The following is a 21257-nucleotide window of genomic DNA, read 5'->3' as shown; positions in this document are numbered from 1 at the left end:
TAAAAGTCATTGATAGTTTGAAATAGCACTTGATCTGTAGCTTGCTTTATGCAGCATAAACATTTTAAGTGTTGATTCTTCAAATTCATGAGCATGAAATGCTTTTCCATTTATTTGCTTTGTATCATTTTTTCAGCAGTGTTTGATGTTCTCCTTGTAGAGATACTTTACTTCCTTGATTTAATGCATTTCTACATATATTATTTTTCTTTGTGGCTATTGTAAATAGAACTATGTTCTTGAATTATTTTTCTCAGCTTGTTATTGGTGTACAGAAATGCTACTCATTTCTATATAGTAATTTTGTATCCTAAGACTTTGCTTTAGTCTTTTTTTAGGCAGAGAGGTCTTCTGGTCTAATCTTTAATGGTTCTAGGAAAAGAATATCATCAGTGCAGATAATTTGACTTCTTAATTTAGATTCCTTTTCTTTCTTTTTTGGATTGCTCTTACTAGGACTTCCAGAATTATGTTGAATAGGACTGTTTAGAGTGAATATTCTTGTATTATTTTTATTCTTAGAGAGAATGTATCCAGCTTTTTCCTGTTCACTATGACGTTGGCTGAGGATTTGTCATACATGCCTCTTATTATTTTGAGGTATGATTCTTGAATGCCAAGGTTTTTGAGAATATGTTCATGAGTCAATATTGAATTTTCTTGAATGCTATTTCTGCATATATTGTGATACATACGTTTTTGCTTAAAATTATATTCACATGTTGAATTACACTTATTGACTTGCATATGATGAAACATTCTTGCATTCATAGAATAAAGCTCACATGACTGTGGCAAAATAACTTTATTTCCTTATGAACTCAGCTCCCTAGTATTTCATGGAGGATTTTTGTTTCCATGTTCACCAGGAATATAGGCCTGTAATTGTTTTTGTTGTTCTGTCTTCACTAGATTTTGAGAGCAACACGATACTAATTTTATGTAACAAGTTAGAGTGGAATCCCACCATGATTTTTTTGGAATACAATCAGTACAATTAGGACCAGCTCATCTTTGCATATGTGATAAAATTTTCTGCGGATTCATCCGATCCAGGGCTTTTTGTGGTTGGTAGGTTTTTTTTTTTTTTTTAATTACTAATTCATTATACACTTTATGCTCTTTGCTCTCTTCAAGACTTCTGTTAATTCCTGATTCAATCTTGGAAGTTGTTTGTATTCAGTTTATCTATTTTCTCTAAATTTTGTAGTTTGCATGCATAGAGATGTTCATAGAAGTTTCTGAGGATGTTTTGTATTTATGTAGAATTATTTGTGATTTCACAACTCTACTATATAAATAGATGCAGAATAAAAATTTGACAAAATTCAACATTCTGTTATAATACATCTCTGAAAAACTTAGGTATAGCAGCAATGCAACTCAAGCTGATAAATGCTACATGTAACCAAAAATAAATGCACAGCTAACAACATACTAAACAAAAAAAGTTAAAGATTTTACTCTAAGAGCTAGAACAAGGCAAGAATGTGCACTTTTTTTAGTCTCATTAAACATAACAGAGAAGAGAATAACATCAAAGGCATCCAAATTGGAAAAAGTAAATTATCCCTGTTTAATAATCTTTTATTTCTATATGCAATCTTAAGTATAGAAAAGCCTGACTTGACTAAAAGCTATTATAATAAATAAATTCATTAAACTCACAGAATACAAAGGCAATACCCAAAATTCAGTAGCATTTGTGTACAATAATAAATATATCAAAACAAAATAAAAAAAAATCCCATCTACAAAAACTCCAGTAACTAAACTTTGAAATACTTTTAACCAAAAAGTTGAAACACTGTAATCTAAAGAACATTATAGTAAGAAATGAAATACATTTCACACAAATATAAAGGTGACAATTTCTTAAAGAACAGTATCTTCAATAAATGGTTAAGGAAACTTTACACCCACATACAGAACAATGAGACCCTAATCTCACACCACATATAAAAATCAACTCAAAATAAATTAGGTTATTAAATGTAAGGCCTGAAACTCTAAAATGAGTACAAAAAAATTGTGAAATCATAATAACATTGACCTGGGCAGTGAATTTTTTAATTTAACCCCAAAATTACAGATAACCAAAGGAAAAATGGATTACTCAGATTACTTTTAATTAAAAAGCTGCTGCACAGAATGATAAAACAGAATGAAACAACTAAAAAAAGGGACAAAATATTTGCAAATCATACACATGGCAAGAGTTTAATATCAAAAATATACAAGAAACTCAAGGCCAGGCAGGGTGGCTCACGTCTGTAATCCCAGCACTTTGAGAGGCCGAGGTGGGTGGATCATGAGATCAGGAGACTGAAACCATCTTGGCCGACATGGCAAAACCCCATCTCTACTAAATATCCAAAAATTAGCTTGGGGTGGTGGTGCATGCCTGTAATCCCAGCTACTCGGGTGGCTGAGGCAGGAGAATTACTTTAACTAGGGTGTTGGAGGTTCCAGTGAGCTGAGATCACACCATTGCACTCCAGCCTGGTGACAGAGAAAGACCCCATCTCAAAAAAAAAAAAAAAAAAAAAAGCTCAAATAACTATACAACAAAAAACTAATAACTACTGAAAATGAGCAAAAACCTTAAATATATTTCAAAACATATACATGTACAACAAATATATTAAAAAATACTCAGTGTCAATTATTATCAGAGAAAGGCATGCCAAAAAACAAAAAAACTACAAGATACCAGCTCACCACTGTTAAAATGATTTTTATTAAAAATTAAAAAAATGACCAAGCGCGGTGGCTCATGCCTTTTTAAGTATGAATTTTTGAAGTTGGCAAAATGTAATCCCAACACTTTAGGAGGCCGAGGCAGGCGGATCACCTGAGGTTGGGAGTTCAAGACCAGCCTGACCAACATGGATAAACCCTGTCTCTACTAAAAATACAAAATTAGCCAGGTGCGGTGGCACATGCTTGTAATCCCAGTCACTCGGGAGGCTGAGGCAAGAGAATCACTTGAACCTGGAAGGCGAAGGTTGTGGTGAGCTGAGATCGTGCCATTGCAGTCCAGCCTGGGCAACAAGAGCAAAACTCTGTCTCAAAAAAATAAAAATTGAAAAATTTTCTAAAAAGTGTTGGCATAGATATGAGGAAAAGGGAATGCTTGCACACTGTTGGTTTTAATGTAAATGCGGACGGTAATTATGAAAAATGAAAGAGATTTCACAAAAAAACATAAGATCAAAATTATTATATAATACAATAATTTCAATACTGGATATATATCCACAACAAATAAAATAAGGATGAAGAAACATTTGGCCAGGCACGGTGGCTCAAGCCAGTAATCCCAGCACTTTGGGAGGCTGAGGTGGGCGGATCACAAGCTCAGGAGTTCAAGACCAGCCTGACCAACATGATGAAACCCCGTCTCTACTAAAAATACAAAAATTAGGCCGGGCGCGGTGGCTCAAGCCTGTAATCCCAGCACTTTGGGAGGCCGAGACGGGCGGATCACGAGGTCAGGAGATCGAGACCATCCTGGCTAACACGGTGAAACCCTGTCTCTACTAAAAAAATACAAAAAAACTAGCCGGGCGAGGTGGCGGGCGCCTGTAGTCCCAGCTGCTCGGGAGGCTGAGGCAGGAAAATGGCGTCAACCCGGGAGGCGGAACTTGCAGTGAGCTGAGATCCGGCCACTGCACTCCAGCCTGGGCGACAGAGCAAGACTCCGTCTCAAAAAAAAAAAAAAAAAAATTAGCCAGGCACAGTAGTGCGTGCCTGTAATCCCAGCCACTTGGGAGCCTGAGGCAGGAGAATTGCTGAACCTGGGAGACAGAGGTGGCACTGAGCCGAGATCAGGCCTCTGCACTCCAGCCTGGGTGACAGAACAAGACCCTGTCTAAAACAAAAAAAAAAAATTTGCACTTCTATGTTGTTTGCAGCACTCCTCACAATAGCCAAAATACAAAGTCAACAGTTTGACATCTAGTGAGTAAATGAAATAAATGCGGTATACACACAAAATTGAATACTATTCATCTTTTAAAAAAGAAAATTTATTACTTTCAGTAACATGGATTAACCTGGAGAACATAATATTACTTTAAATAAGCCAGACACAGAATGAATACTATCTTATGATATCACTTACACTTTTTTTTAAGACAGTTTTACAAGTTTCCCAGGCTGGATTGCAATGGTGTGATCTCGGCTCACTGCAACCTTCACTGGGTTCAAGCAATTCTCCTGCCTCAGCCTCCCAAGTAGCTGAGATTACAGGTGCCCGCCACCATGCCTGGCTAATTTTTTTTCTATTTTCAGTAGAGACAGGGTTTCACCATGTTGGCCAGGCTGATGTCGAACTCCTGTCCTCAAGTGATTCACCTGCCTTGGCTTCCCAGCATGCTGGGATTACAAGCGTGAGCCACCAGGCCCGGTCTCACTTACACAAGAATTCTAAAGAACAATCTCATTGCTGTAGAGAATAAAATGGTGAATACCTGATGCCAAGTTGTTTAGAATGGGGAGTTAGAAAGAAAAGAATATATAATTATACTTCAATAAGAGGAATAAGTCCAAAATATTTATTGTACAGCACAATGACTATAGTTCATTCTAATGTATTTCTGGTTTTCAAAAATGTTAAGACAATGCCACGTGATCTCACAACAAAAATGTTAACTACATGAGGTAAAGCATTAATTACCTAGAATTAAGCATGTGACGATGTATACATACCTAAAAATATTGTTTTGCAGAATAAATACACATTTTGTCTGTCAACTTGAAAAGTGTATTTTTAGCTTGGCATGGTGACTCATACCTGTAATCAGTGCTTTGAGAGGCCAAGGTAGGTGGATCACCTGAGGTCAGGAGTTCAAGAGCAGCCTGGCTAACAGGGTGAAACCATGTCTCTACCAAAAATACAAAAATTAGCCAGGAGTGGTGGCCTGTAGTCCCAGCTACTCAGAAGACTGTGGTAGGAGAATCACTTAAACCCAGTAGGTGGAGGCTGCACTGCACTTCAGCCTGGGGGACAGAGTGAGACCATTTTGGAAAAAAGATTTATATATATATTTATACACACACATACATATCTATATATAAATTATATATATATATATAATTAAATGGATGCACTGGCTCACACATGTAATTCCAGCAATTTGGGAGGCCAAGGTGGGTGAATCGCTTAAGGTCAAGACAAGACCAGCCTGGCCAACATGAAGAAACCCCATCTCCATGAAAAATAGGAAAAGTAGCCAGGCATGGTGCCACCAACCTGTAATCCCAGCTATTCGAGAGGTTGAGACATGAGAATTGCTTGACCCTGAAATGTGGAAGTTTTAGTGAGCTGAGACCATGCCACTGCACTTCAGCCTGGGTAACACAGCAAGACCCTTGTCTAATATATATATATATATACACACAAATGTTTCAAGTACTGTGTGTTTGTCTTAAACAGCTGAATAGTATCAAAAATAGTTGTCATTTAGTTTGTCAGCCACAACCATAGGAACTCTGATATTTATTATTTATTTTATTTACTTATTTAAGACAGAGTGGAGTACAATGGCATGATCTTGGCTCAATGCAACCTTCGCCTCCTGGATTCAAGGGATTCTCCTGCCTCAGCCTCCCGAGTAGCTGGGACTACAGACACCCACCACCATGCCCAGTTAATTTTTCTATTTTTGGTAAAGATGGGGTTTCACCATGTTGACCAGGCTGGTCTCAAACTCCTGACATCAGGTGATCCACCCACTTCAACTTTCCAAAGTACTGGCATTACATGCGTGAGCCACAATGCCCAGCTTAGAAACTCTAATATTTAACAGCATTTTCTGGACCCAGCAGAGTGTATGGGAAGAGCCAATGTACGTTAGGGCTTTTATTTCAAGCATAGGGTATTTAAAGTTTCTGTTGTTGATGGTAATAATAAGAAAAACACTAAAAGGTGCAGCTGTTGCTTACGGTCCCATGACTGGCCACTCCGTGAACACAGTAAACTAGTTTTTATGCAAAATAATGGGAAATGTTTTAATCCAAAAGCAGCCATGTTCTACAAAAGTTTTCCAGAGAAAAGGACCAGGGAGTTGACTACAGTTAGGTGACAAAGAATAAAAACTGTAGACTAGAAAAAAAAAGTGAGAAGTTCCTCCAAATTGTAGTATCAACATGAAAAAAAAATTGCATCAAATGTCAAATCCGGAGATCATTTTATTATTTTGCCAACTTCAAAATTCACACTTAAAAATGGAAGATACTGTATAGAAACACAAGTCATGGTATAAGTACGTTATAAAAATTAAATTTGAAATTCTTCACTTACAATCAACTCTTAAAAATTAAACTTCTAAGACATCTATTTTAGCAAACTATATTTTTCACTCTTTGTGTGAGAATCTAACAAGGTTTTCCTTTTATAAACAAACCATGCTGATATTCTTCTCACTGATATATATTCTATGCTAAGTGATACATTATTGTGGAAAGTGTTATGTCTTTTAATTAACTAATCTGAAAGTTATGTTAATAAGCAAACACTCTAGTTAAAACCAATTTTTCAATGCATTAAAAAGTACCAACTTTCTCATCGGAACCTACAAAGTACCATGTGAAATGACATCACATGGAGATAAGTGAGAAACCTGTAGCCATAATAGAGCAAGAAGAAGAAGGGGTGTGACACATAGTTAGAATACACATAAAATTTTTTTTTAAAAAGTCAAGATAATTAGGAAATTAAAGCAGCAGAATCTCTCTTTAAATTCAGCAAGATTCAGCTTTGCAGCCTGAAAAAAAAGTGTTCTCTCCACATGAAAAAAATCAATGTTGTATCTTCAGCATTGATATTTTATTTTTTTGAGAAAAAAGTCTCACTCTGTCACCCACGCTGGAGTGCAATGGCATGATCTCAGCTCACTGCAAACTCTGCCTCCCACATTCAAGCAATTCTCATGTCTCAACCATCCAAGGAGGTGGTGTTAGAGGCACCTGCCATCATGCCTAGCTAATTTTTGTATTTTGGTAGAGCTGGGGTTTCACCATGTTAGCCATGTTGGTCTTGAACTCCTGACTTCAGGTGACCTACCCACCTCGGCCTCCCAAAGTGTTGACATTACAGGCAAGAGCCACCATGCCCAGTCGGTATTTTTTTTTTTTTTTTTTTTTGAGACAGAGTGCAGTTCTGTTGCCCAGGCTGGAGTGCAGTGGTGCAATATTGGCTCACTGAAAGCTCCGCCTCCCAGATTCAAGCCATTCACCTGCCTCAGCAACCTGAATAGCTGCAACTACAGGCGTCCACTACCATGGCTGGCTAATTTTTTGTATTTTCAGTGGAGACAGGGTTTCACTGTGTTAGCCAGGATGGTCTCATCACCTGACCTTCTGATCTGCCCAACTCTGCCTTCCAAAGTGCTGGGATTATAGACCTGAGTCACTGCACCTGGCCCAATGATATTTTTCATTTCTGAATCAAAGTTACAAACTAAGTTCAGCACGAATATTTCTGCCTTATTATGGAGCATCTGTTATACAGCAAGCACTGTCATGTTTGTTGATATATTTTACATATAAAAACATCCTCAAAAGTTACGAAGCTTCCCTAGTACTTACCTGAACAAATTGACTCAATAAATACAATTTATGTCAATAATAAAATTTAAAAAAAATAACTAAATAAAGATAGGCTCGGCTGGGTGTGGTGACTCACACCTGTAATCCCAGCACTTTGGGAGGCCGAGGTGGGCATATCATTTGAGGTCAGGAGTTCGAGATCAGCCTGGCCAATGAAACCCTATTTCTACTAAAAATACAAATATTAGCCAGGTGTGGCGGCAGATGCCTGTAATCCAAGCTACTTGGGAGGCTGAGAGAGGAGAATCACTTGAACCCAGGAGGTGGAGGCTGCAATGAGCCAAGATTGCACCACTGCACTTCAGCCTGGGTGATAACAGTGAAACTCCATCTCAAAAAATAAAAAATAAAAATAAAAATAGGCCTATGTAAGTTTCTGCACTTATAAGAACAAAATGGAATGTTCTAACACTCAATAACACTTAATACACTAATGGAATTAGTGAAATTGAAAATTCACTAATTTGAAAATTGAAAATTGCTTTGTGTGCACTACTAAATTTCATAAAAACAATTCCTATAATCACTGACCAGCTAACATAACGAATACTTTATAAAACAGAAAGAAGAAATCTGCCCCACAGACACCGCGGGCCACACAGTTTCTGTAGTCTGTGGGTTTCCCACCAGCCACACTCTTGGACCATAATCATAGTGGACATGATGGAGTTGCCGAGGTCGTGCATCAATGTCGGCATGCCAGCTCAGTTCATAGACAAGCGTGTTTGCTTCGTAGGGAGGCTGGAAAAGATTCATCCCACTGGAAAAATGTTTATTCTTTCAGATGGAGAAGGAAAAAATGGAACCATCCAGTTGAGGGAACCCCTTGATGAAGAAATCTCTGGAATTATGGAAGTGGTTGGAAGAGTAACTGCCAAGGCCACCATCTTGTGTACATCTTATGTCCAGTTTAAGGAAGATAACCATCCTTTTGATCCTGGACTTTGCAACGAAGCTGTGAAAATTATCCATGAGTTCCCTCAGTTTTATCCTTTAGGGATTGTGCAACATGATTGATCTTGATGGATTTTCATACAATTGCAAATGAGCTATATTAAAGACTATTAAAGGAAGCCCCTCTTGAGGGAGAGATTTCTGTGCTTTCTCATATTTAACTTGCTCTTTTTATTTCAACCTAGAGTTTTTGATGGAACTGATATATTGACAATTCTCACCTAAGTCCTTTTATAAAGAATTGCTACTCCAATATATGGTCAGATTAGATGCAAGAATAATGCAGTTCTCTGAGTTTAGGTTTCTATTTTATTAATAAAAACTAAAATGGTACATACCAAAAAAAAAAAAAAAAAAAAAAGAAAGAAATAAGAATCAAGAAAATCATGGGTCTAGTATAACAGAAAAATTTTAAAAAAAATTGCATGTAGAGATTCTGAATTGTAAGCCATAAGAATTTACAGCAATAAATTTCATATATTTTAAAGGCTTCTATTTTTTGGAAGATCTTTTGACAGTAATTGCAACTTTAATGCTTGTATTAGCTCTCTGATGTTAAGATGTGAGCAATTATTAATGGCTTTGTCACATTCTTTATATTTGTACAATTTGTCTCAAAAATAAATTATTTCCTGTGTACTAAGGTATGAGCATTAGTTAAGTTTTGCCACATTCTTCACACTTGTAGGAGTTTTCTCGAGTATAAAGTATCTTACCTACAATCAAGTGAGACAACTATTTAAATAGCCTTTAAAGGCTTTGTCATATTCTTCACATTTCTAGTTCTCACCAGCATGATTTCTTTCATATTTAAAAAAGTTTGAGATTTCATAAAAAGCATTGTCACACCTTTAAGGTTTGTGGTTTCTCTTTAGTATGAATCATCTTATGTATGTTAAGAATTGAGGACTTGTTAAAGGCTTTGCCACATTCTTCACATTTGTAGGGTTTCTCTGTAGTATGAATTATCTTATGTTTAGTAAGGGATGAGGATTCCATAAAACCTTTGCCACATTGTTTACATTTGTAAGGTTTTTCTCCAGTATGAATTCTGTTATGTATAGTAAGGGATGAGGATCGTTTAAAGGCTTTGCCACATTCTTCACATTTGTAGGGTTTCTCTCCAGTATGAATTCTGTTATGTGTAGTAAGGTGTACACGTATTTTAAAAGCTTTGCCACATTCTTCACTTTTGTAGGGTTTCTCTGTAGTATGAATTATCTTATGTTTAGTAAGTGATGAGGATCGGCTAAAACCTTTGCCACATTGTTTACATTTGTAAGGTTTTTCTCCAGTATGAATTCTGTTATGTACAGTAAGGGATGAGGATTGGTTAAAGGCTTTGCCACACTCTTCACATTTGTAGGGTTTCTCTGTAGTATGAATTATCTTATGTTTAGTAAGGGATGAGGATTCGCTAAAACATTTGCCGCATTGTTTACATTTGTAAGGTTTTTCTCCAGTATGATTTCTGTTATGTCCAGTAAGGGATGAGGATCGGTTAAAGGCTTTGCCACATTCTTCACATTTGTAGGGTTTCTCTCCAGTATGAATTCTGTTATGTGTAGTAAGGTGTGCACGTATTTGAAAAGCTTTGCCACATTCTTCACATTTGTAGGGTTTCTCTCCAGTATGAATTCTCTTATGATTATTAAGGCTTGAGGACTCACTAAAGGCTTTGTCACATTCTTCACATTTGTAGGGTTTCTCTCCAGTATGAACTCTCTTATGAATATTAAGACTTGAGGACTCACTAAAGGCTTTACTACATTCTTCACATTTGTAGGGTTTCTTTCCAGTATGAATTATCTTATGTTTACTACTGATTGAAGGCCAGTTATAAGCTTTGCCACATTCTTCACATTTGTAGGGTTTCTCTCCAGTATAAATTCTCTTATGATTATTAAGACTTGAGGGCATACTAAAGGCTTTGCCACATTCTTTACATTTGTAACGATTCACTCTAGTATGATTTCTTTCATGCTGAGTTAGGTGTGAAAGCATGCAACATGATTTGCCACATTCTTTACATTTGAAAGAATTATTTCCAGTATGTCTTATCTTATGGCTATTTGAACTTGAAAATTTATGAAAGACTTTTACATATTTATCACATTGAAATATTTTGCTCTGGGTAGTTATCAAACATTGCTTAATTTCATCATAACCTCCTTTGTGCATCTTACACTCATCCACACTTTCACAGCCTTTTCTTAATTGTAAATTGTCATGTCCATATTTTCCATATCTTCTCAGTATTACTTTTGGGAAAGAATCTTTTATGCCCTGCTCTGGCCAAAGGTCTTGGGCAAAATGAGCATACACAACTGAAAGAAATATAAATAACAAATCACTTACTAGACTCAGATGGATATACTTTACAAATCTAAGCTATAAAATTACACAAACTACATAAGCAAGATGGCATAGGAAAATACCACAGGCCATAATTACTTCATAGACATATAAATGTAGCAAAAACATACAGACCAAAATACATTTGTGGAAAATGTATAAATGAGTTAAGTATGTGCAGTGCCCCCAAAGACCCTCATAGAATGAAGAGAAAAGTTTATTACATCTACCCAAAACAGCTCTCCCTGCTCCCCAATATACCAAAGAACCTTTACAAGTAAATTGTAAGCTCCTGAATTCTTTTTTAAAAGACAAGTAAAATACTGGCACATTCATCTTTATTTTCGTCTTCTAGGGGCTTTTCCAGACACTTGGTTTCTGTTTCCAATGACATAAAGTGCTAGAAGAACTGGTCATATACTTTGAAGTGACACTTTGAGTTTGCTGAGACTAAATGTAAATGTTACAGTAGCAGAGAAACTGCAGTATAATAGACAGGGAACAGGTGTAGCAAGTCATGACTCTAAAGAAACATGAATAAACTTCTTTAACTAGAAAGTAAACACTAAATTCAGACAAGACATGTCACAAGAACCTGTTTGACAGACTCCCAACATCTCTAACCAAGACAATTATTTTCAGACTATGCCATAACTTATGTGACAGGTAGCTTTTAATAACGTCCGAATCTTAAAGATTACAATGTATACAAAATAGGGCACCACAGTTCCATCAAATATATCATAAAGTTTTCAGAAATAAATTATAAAAAAGATGTTGATAGGCTGGGCACGGTGGCTCATGCCTGTAATCCCAGCACTTTGGGAGGCCAAGGGGCCGGCGGATCACGAGGTCAGGAGATCAAGACCATCCTGGCTAACACAGTGAAACTCTATCTCTACTAAAAATACAAAACATTAGCTGGGCATGTTGGTGTACACCTGTAGTCCCAGCTTTTAAGGAGGCTGAGGCAGGGGAATGGCGTAAACCCGGGAGGCAGAGCTTGCAGTGAGCCGAGATCACACCACTGCACTCCAGGCTGGGGGACAGAGCGAGACTCCATCTCAAAAAAAAAAAGATGTATTTAATTTTAAAAATTGAAAATAAAGTGAATAATACTCAATGAGTGAAATAGAAACAGAGAACTATAGAAAAACAGAAAAATGAACATAATGAAAGTATGAAATATAAAAAAAAACAGAAATTGTGGAGGTAAAAAATACAAAAAAACTTATAACTAAAAAATTCTGGCCAGGCGCGGTGACTCATGTCTATAAACCCAGCACTTCGGGAGGCCAAGGCGGGAAGATCATGAGGTCAAGAGATCGAGACCATCCTGCTTAACATGGTGAAACCCCATCTCTACTAAAAATACAAAAAATTAGCTGGGTGTGGTGGCAAGCACCTGTACTCCCAGCTACTCAGGAGGCTGAGGCAGGAGAATTGCTTGAACCTGGGAGGTGGAGGTTACGGTGAGCCAAGACCAGGCCATTGCACTCCAGTCTGGGAGACAGAGCAAGACTCTGTCTCAACAAAAACAAACAAAAAAATTCTAATAGAAAACATAAAATAAAAATGAAGAAGCTCAACAAACTAGGAAACACACAAAAGCATTTATAGCAAACACATATATAGGCACACTTTTAAAAGTCACAGACAAAAAGAGAATCTTGGAAACTGCTTGCAGTTTGTAAGATATATCACTTACACACAGGCTTTCAGATAACCACTGAATTGTCAACAAAAATTGTGGAGGCCAGATGGGAACTGTGTGATATAGTCAAAGTCCTGAAAAAATAGCTGCCAACTGAGAATAATACCATCAGCAAATCTGTCCTGCCAAAAATAAAACAAAAAAACCTTCCAAAGTAATCAAATTCTGAAAAAGTATATTGGCGCTGCGTGTGCCCTATGTATGAAAGATACTGAAAGCAGTTTCTTCCACTGAAAATAACATGATTCAAGAAAAAAACAGGCCAGGTGTGCTGACTCACACCTGTAATACCGGCACTTTGGGAGGCCAAAACAGATGGATCACCTTTGGTCAGGAGTTCAAGATCAGCCTGGCCAACATGGCAAAACCCTGTCTCCACTAAAAATGCAAAAATTAGCCAGGTGTGGTGGTGTGTGCCTATAATCTCAGCTATTCAGGAGGCTGAGGAGGGAGAATCACTTGAACCGAGGAGGTGGAGGTTGCAGTGAGCCGAGATTGCACCACTGAATTCCAGCTTGGGTGACGGAGCAAGAATCCATCTCAAAAATAAAAAAAAAAGAGAGAGAAAATAACACATAATCATATAAAAATACATTATTTTCTAGGAAAGATATGCACATACATAAAAATGAAATTTCTTACCATTGTTATAATGGTGCAGAAAACAGTTGTAATTCTGCTATAAAATTTAAAGATTCTAGAGAACAATATAAAAATTAAAAATTTGAGGAAGCATTTTTTTTTTTTTTTTTTTTTTTTTTTTGACATGGAGTTTCAATCTTGTTGTCCAGGCTGGAGTGCAATGGCACAATCTCAGCTCACTGCGACTTCTGCCTTCCAGGTTCAGGTGGTTCTCTTGCCTCAGACTACAGAGTAGCTGGGATTACAGGCATATGTCACCACACCCGGGTACTTTCATATTTTTAGTAGAGACAGGGTTTCTCCATGTTGGTCACACTGGACTCAAACTCCCGACCTCCAGTGATCTACCCACCTCAGCTTCCCAAAGTGATGGGATTACAGGTGCAAATCACCAAGCATAGCAGAAGAAAAATTTTAATATTCAGCTGAAGTTCATTTTTTACTAGATTAAAATATATTCTTATATCTTTTAGAGGTTTTGTGTAATCCCCAAGGTACTGCAAAGAATATATGTTTAGATAAACAAAATGAAATAAGAATTGGATGCAGCTGGAAACCATCATTCTTAGCAAACTATCACAAGAACAGAAAACCAAACACCGCATGTTCTCACTCATAGGTGGGAACTGAACAATGAGATCACTTGGACTCGGGAAGGGCAACATCACGCACTGGGTGCTATCATGGGGAGGGGGGAGGGGGGAGGAGGGAGGGCTTGCATTGGGGAGTTATACAAGATATAAATGATGAATTGATGGGTGCTGATGAGTTGATGGGTGCAGCACACCAACATGGCATAAGTATACATATGTAACAAACCTGCACGTTATGCACATGTACCCTAGAACTTAAAGTATAATAAAAAAAAAAAAAAAAAAAGAAGTAAAAGCATAATACAAAAATAAAACAGACCCAAAAGAGGACAAAGAGAGAAAATGAGAGACAAAGATACTGGAATCAAGTAAAACAATAAAAAATTATTAAGTTCTTCTGTTTCAGAAAATTATTTAAATATATAAACAATTTTCCAATCAAGAGACATATTTTCAATGAAAGGATTTATTTAAAAAATCTTAAAACCCAAAATCCAACTTATTTTCCTGCAAGAGTCAGCTGAGATCTAATGATTAAAAAAAGACTGAAAGTGGCAAGATGGACATAGACATTCTGTGCAGATATTAACCAAATGAGAGTAGAAGAGATCAAAATAACATTACATAAGCTGTATCTTAAGTCAAAAACTGTCATATTTTATAAAATGTATTCTAAGTCAAAATTACATGGAGACAAAGAAAGAAATTAATAGTCATTTACTGTAAACATAAATGTGTGTGTGTGTGTGTGTGCCTGTGTATCTCACATTTGGCTTTCAAATAGATAAAGCAAAGAGCGACAGAATTAAACACATAGAGAGCAATATCAATATAGTAGGATATTTTACTACCCCACTGTAATAAAAATAAAACAAGATAGAATATTGGTCAGGAAAGAGAAAATTTGAAGAGTATAAAACATTTCTAAAAGAAGTACAGAGAACACTCCTCAACAACATCAGGATACACACCCTTCTCAATAGCTCATATGGCCGGTTGTGATGACTCAAGCCTGTAATCCTAGCACTTTGGGAGGCCAAGGCAGGTGGATCACCTGAGGTTAGGAGTTTGAGACCAGCCTGGCCAACATGGTGAAACCCTATCTCTACTACTAAAAATACAAAAATTAGCTGGGCATGGTTCAGATGCCTGTAATTCCAGCTACGTGGGAGGCTGAGGCAGGAGAATCACCCGAACCTGGGAGGAAGAGGTTGCACTAAGCCAAGATCAGGCCATTGCACTCCAGCCTGGGTGACAGAGCAAGGCTCCATCTCAAAACAAAAACAGAAACAAAAACGAAAACAAAAACCTCATATAATCATACAACATTCTCCTTGAAAAAAGTCTTAACAAATTTTTGTAAAACAAAATTTTTGTGCATTACTATATATGACCAAAATGGAATGAAGATATAAAATAATAGAAAAATACCTGAAAAATGTATACACAAAAATTAAACAGCATACTCTTGAGAATGTATCTATTCAAAATTTGAATTAATGTTTTGAAGATGTCCATGCTGTTCAATGTAATCTACAGATTTAAGGCAATTTTTAATTCAATTTCTCACTGCATTTTTGAAAAAGTATAAACAGCAATACCAAAAGTATATAGAATATCAAGAGAAAATAGAATCCTCAACAGTCTTCCAAAAAAGAAATGATGCTGAAGGCATTACAGTTCCTGATTTCAAAACACATTACAAAGCTACAGAATTAAAACAATTTACTATGAATATAAAGGTTAAAAAGTAGAATAATAAAAGAGAATGCACACATATATAAACTGTCATGTATATGGTTATATAAAGAGCTGTTTGCATATCTATAATTATTGCAGTGTTTTTACTGAAAGCCAATATCTAAAAGCAATGCGAATTTGTCACCAAATCATTCAGTAGAAATAATTTGCAATATAAAAATACTGGAATATCATTCAGGAATTAATAAGCAGAAAATATTATTATGCAAAATGAAATGATCCAGTCACACAAAGTCAGAGATTGAATGAGATATATGTAGCAGTTACATCTTAAAAACAGAAAACAGAGTGGTGTTTGAAAAGCACCAGGAAATGAAAAAAATTGGTAGTTGTTCAATGTGTATTGAGATTTAGCTTTGTGAGATAAAAACATTCTAGGTATATGTTGCATAGCATTGTCAATATAATTAACATGTCTAAACTGAATATTTAAAAACATTTGATTGTAAATATTGTTATGTGGTTTTGACAAGTAAAAATGAACAATAATACTTAATAAAGTTCTGATAAGTTTTTAAATTATCATCAAGTCCAAAATTTCTCCCCATACAAAAATAATACAGATTCATAAAGAGAGGCTTAAACTAGTAAAATTATTATGACTGCTTACCTAGAAAAGATTAAACAACCATTCACAACAAACCTACAGAAAAAATAGAGTCATAAAAAATATGGAGATAATATTTATACAAGCAAACATAAAGATAACTATGTTTGCAACAGATATATGCACGATTAATATTTGATTTTGCTCCACCCATTGAAGTACAGACTTCAATGTTGTCATACAAAATTATAATATAACCTAAAACATCAAAACACAACTGCTATGAGGTGGCATATTCTAAAATATATAACACAGAAACATAAAATTGTAAAACAACACTAAACATGCAATGTAAAGCTTATTGGACACTATAAACAATATATTTATGAAAGAAATGTTACAAGAAAAATATAAGGAAAAAGTAATACAGAGATTACTTGAAGACAACAAAAACTAAGAACTTTACCAACTTTCATGTTATGAAAAACAATTCTAGCTGGGCACATTGGCTCATACCTGTAATCCAAGCACTTTGGGAGGCCGAAGCTGGCAGATCACCTGAGGTTAGGAGTTCAAGACCAGCCTGACCAACATGGAGAAACCTCATCTTGACTAAAAATATGAAATTAGCTGGGCGTGACAGCACATGCTTGTAATCCCAGCTACTCAGGAGTTTGAGGCAGGAGAATCGCTTGAACCCAGGAGGCAGAGGTAGCAGTAAGCCCAGATAGTATCACTGTACTTCAGCCTAAGCAACAGGAGTGAAACTCTGTCTCCAAAAAAAAAAAATTCTAACAAGTAATACTTTATTTAAAATTATTTTACTTCAAAAACAAGATAAAAATACTTTCCAAAATGAAAAGTGAGGGAGTTCATCACCACTAACACACTCCTATAACAAATGCTATATGGTGGCCAGGAACAGTGGCTCAAGCCTGTAATCCTATAGCATTAGGAGGCCAAGACAGTCAGATCACTTGAGACCCGGCGTTCAAGATTAGCCTGAGCAATATAGTGAGACTGCATATAAATAAAAAGAAATCCTAAGATGAATCTGTTATGTTGAAAAATAAAATCTGAGGCCGGGCGCGGTGGCTCACGCCTGTAATCCCAGCACTTTGGGAGGCCGAGGCGGGTGAATCATGAGGTCAGGAGATCGAGACCATCCCGGCTAACATGGTGAAACCCAGTCTCTACTAAAAATACAAAAAAAATTAGCCAGGCGTGTGGTGGGCGCCTGTAATCCCAGCTGCTCAGGAGGCTGAGGTGGGAGAATGGCGTGAACCCAGGAGGCGGAGCTTGCAGTGAGCTGAGATAGCGCCACTTCACTCCAGCTTGGGCGACAGAGCGAGACTCTTTCGTCTCAAAAAAAAAAAAAAAAAAAAAAAAAAAAAAAAAACCCAAAAACAACAAAAAAAAAGAAAATCATGCTGGACAGCATCATAAAATCCCAGCACTTTCGGAGGCTAAGGCGGGCAGATCACCTGACGTCAGGAGTTCAAGACTAGCCTGACCAACATGCTGAAACCCTGTCTCTACTAAAAATAGAAAAATTAGTTGGGTGTGATGGCTCATGCCTATAATCTCAGCTACGTAGGAGGCTGAGGCAGGAGAATCGCTTGAACCCGTGAGGCGGAGGTTGCAGTGAGCCGAGCCGAGATCATGCCACTGCACTCCAGCCTGCACGGCAGAGCAAAACTCCATCTCAAATATATATATATATATATATTTGAATAGAAATATATATATATTTCTATATACATATATATATGTATATAGAAAGAGAGCTCTCTGTTAACTGTAAATATAGAGACACACACAGAATTCTATTATAATGATGGTACATAAAACCCTTAAACAACTTCTGTAAATATAAAAACCAAGACTAAATCTGCAGACATTTGTTAACAGATACACAATATATTTATAATATCAATAACAAACTGGAAAATATAAAGCTATAGATTTTTGTATTCAATTGAAGTTATCATATTAAAATGCATTGTTTTAACTTTAAGATGTTTTATTTAATCTCCATTTTTCAAAATGATTCCATTGTATTTCAGGATGATTGCATTATATTTATAGAAAGTATGTGAAACAATAAAAAATAATCAACGCATGTCACAACAAAATTAAAATAAAAATTAAGGCAGTAAAACAGGAAACGAGAAAAAACATATCTACAAAAAATACATAAAACAATAATAAACAGTTAACAGTAACTTCATATCTTTAAGCAATTATTTTAAATGTAAACAACTTAATAAAAAGAAATGTAGCCAGGCACGATGACTCACGCCTATAATCCCAGCACTTTGGGAGGCTGAGGCAGGAGGATCACCTGAGGTCGGGAGTTTGAGACCAGCCTGGCCAACATGGAGAAACCCCGTCTCTACTAAAAATACAAAACTAACTCGGCATGATGGCACATGCCTGTAATCCCAGCTACTCAAAAGGCTGAGGTAGGAGAATCATGTGAACCTGGGAGGCAGATCTTGTGGGGAGCCAAGATTGCACCATTGCACTCCAGCCTGGGCAACAAGAGCAAAACTCCGTCTCAAAAAAAAAAAAAAAAAAAAAAAAAAAAAAAAAAAAAAACCAGAAATGTAATTATGTAATCCCAGGACTTTGTGAGGCCCAAGTGGCCTTATCATTTGATCTCAGGAGTTCAAGGTCAGCCTGCGCAACCCCGTCTCTACAAAAAATACAAACAAACAAACAAAAAGTCCAGCTGGGTGATGATGGCACATGCCTGTAACCCAGCTACTTAAGAGGCTGAAATGACATCATCTGAGTTTGGGAAGGTTGAGGGTGTGGTGAGCTGTGATAAGGCCACTGCAAACTAGCTTGGTTAACAGAGTGAGATCCTATCCTAAATAAATAATTAAATTTAAGGGGCAGGCGTGGTGGCTCACCCCTGTAATCCCAGCACTTTGGGAAGCCAAGGCGGATGGATCACGAGGTCAGGAGATTGAGACCATCCTGGCTACATGGTGAAACCCCATCTCTATTAAAAATACAAAAAATTAGCCAGGCATGGTGGCGGGAGCCTGTAGTCCCAGCTACTCGGGAGGCTGAGGCAGGAGAATGGCGTGAACCTGGGAGGCGGAGCTTGCAGTGAGCTGAGATCGGCCACTGGCACTCCAGCCTGGGTAAGAGAGCAAGACTTCGTCTCAAAAAATAATTAATTAATTAAATTTATAAAAAGAATAAGAAACAAGATGTGTGAGAGGATTAAGTAAAAAAGCATACAATATGCTGTCTATAAGAGACTCATTTTAGCATTGAGTCAAACAGGGTGAAAGTAACATAATGGAAAAAATCTATATTCCATGCAAATAGTAACCACAATTATGTGAGGTGGTCATAATTATATTACCCATAATATGCCTTAAGTCAAGTACTAATGTGAGACAAAGATTGATATGTAATGTTCAAATGGGTCAATTTACCAGGAATCTATAACTATCATATATATTATGTTATATATATAAATATCATATATTATATGAGACATATATCCAAAATATATGAAGCAAATATTGGCAAAGTGAAACAGAAAATACATAGCAACGCAATGATTTTAGACACCAAAATCTCATTTTAAATAATAAATTAAAAATTCAGATAAAAGATCGATAAGAAAACAGGAAGCGTAGACAACGTTATAGATTGTATTAATTATTTTGCACATAGAGGAATACCTGAAAGTGGATAACTTATAAAGAAAAGTCAGAGTGACAGAGTGAGATTCTCTCAAAACAACAACAACAAATAAACTTAAGAAGACCAAAATCAAACACTATGAGTATTCTGACCAAAACTGAATGAAACTAGGAAAAACAGGCAAATCCAAAAATATATAAAATAAAACACACGGGACAGGCATGGTGGTTCACGCCTGTAATATTAACAATTTTGGAAGCCAAGGCAAGAGAACTGCTTGAGCCCAGGAGGTTGAAACTAGCCTGCACAACATAGTAAGACCCTGTCTCTAAAAAGGGATTAGAAAAATAAATAGACATAAAACACACTCTTCAATATATACTTGCTGAAGGGTCAACAAATTTTATTTGGTTAACATGTCAATACAACCTGCAAGTGTGAACAAATTTCATATAATCTTTATAAAATCCTAATAGCACAGAGTTTTTAAACAAATATGTTGTTCAAAACTTTTAAATTTGATTATAAACTATAACTAGCCAAACACCCCTGAAAAATAGGTATTATACTTCCTGATTTCAAAACATATTAAAAGCTACAATCCCAAAAGCAATGTGATACTAACACAAAGACAAACAGAAGAAAAAAAAACAAAAGAATAAAGAGCTCAGAAATAAAAGCTTCTGTATATGATCAAATGATCTTCCACAAAGTTACCATGAGCACACAATGGAGAAAAAATAATCTCTTCAAATAATAATTTTGAAACCTGGATACCTACAATGATAAAGCTGGATTGTTTCTTTGAACTATATACAAAAAGTCTTTTAGGGCCACACACAGTGGCTCACACCTGTAACCCCAACACTTGGGAGGCCAAGGTGGGCAGACTACCTGAGGTCAGGAGTTTGAGACCAGACTGGGAGAACATGTTGAAACCCCGTATCTACTAAAAATACAAAAATTAGCAGAGCATGGTTGCAGGTGCCTGTAATTCCAGCTATTTGAGAGGTTGAGAGGCAGGAGATTCACTTGAACTCAGGAGGTGGATGTTGGAGTGAGCCGAGATGATGGCACTGCACTCCCAACCTGGGCAACCAGAACAAGATTACATCTTGCTAAAAAAAAAAAAAAAAAAAAAAAAAAAAGAAAAGTTACATATATATATACACACACACATACACATATATGGGTGTGTGTGTATATATATATATTTATATGATACTTGGAAATAAAAAATAACAATTCCCTTATAAAAATATAGGGGAAAGACATGAAATTGGTCTTGGCACCATTTTCTTAGCTATGATATTAAACGCATGAACAACAGAAAAAAGAAAATAGAAATTTAACACACACCATACTTCAATATTTCTGCACATCAAAAAAAAAAAAAACAAAAAAAAAA

At 36.3% G+C, this 21257-nt stretch overlaps 1 protein-coding gene and 1 pseudogene across 1 annotated transcript in view; one reads left to right on the top strand and one right to left on the bottom strand.

Annotated features, from left to right (window-relative positions):
• LOC104677759 (zinc finger protein 93-like) overlaps positions 1-21257 on the bottom strand; it is a 159915-nt gene that overhangs the window by 6733 nt on the left and 131925 nt on the right. Inside the window, exon 6 of the mRNA XM_030942588.1 lies at positions 9418-10531. Within this exon, the coding sequence (XP_030798448.1) occupies positions 9418-10531 (1114 nt within the window). The remainder of the gene's footprint in view (positions 1-9417; positions 10532-21257) is intronic.
• Positions 5956-8631, top strand: LOC115892369 (annotated as a pseudogene).

The sequence above is a fragment of the Rhinopithecus roxellana genome, chromosome 12, assembly GCF_007565055.1.
Source record: "Rhinopithecus roxellana isolate Shanxi Qingling chromosome 12, ASM756505v1, whole genome shotgun sequence".
Lineage (NCBI taxonomy): Eukaryota > Metazoa > Chordata > Mammalia > Primates > Cercopithecidae > Rhinopithecus > Rhinopithecus roxellana.
Note: the sequence above shows the minus strand (reverse complement) of the source record. Positions and strands in the feature narration are given on the sequence as shown.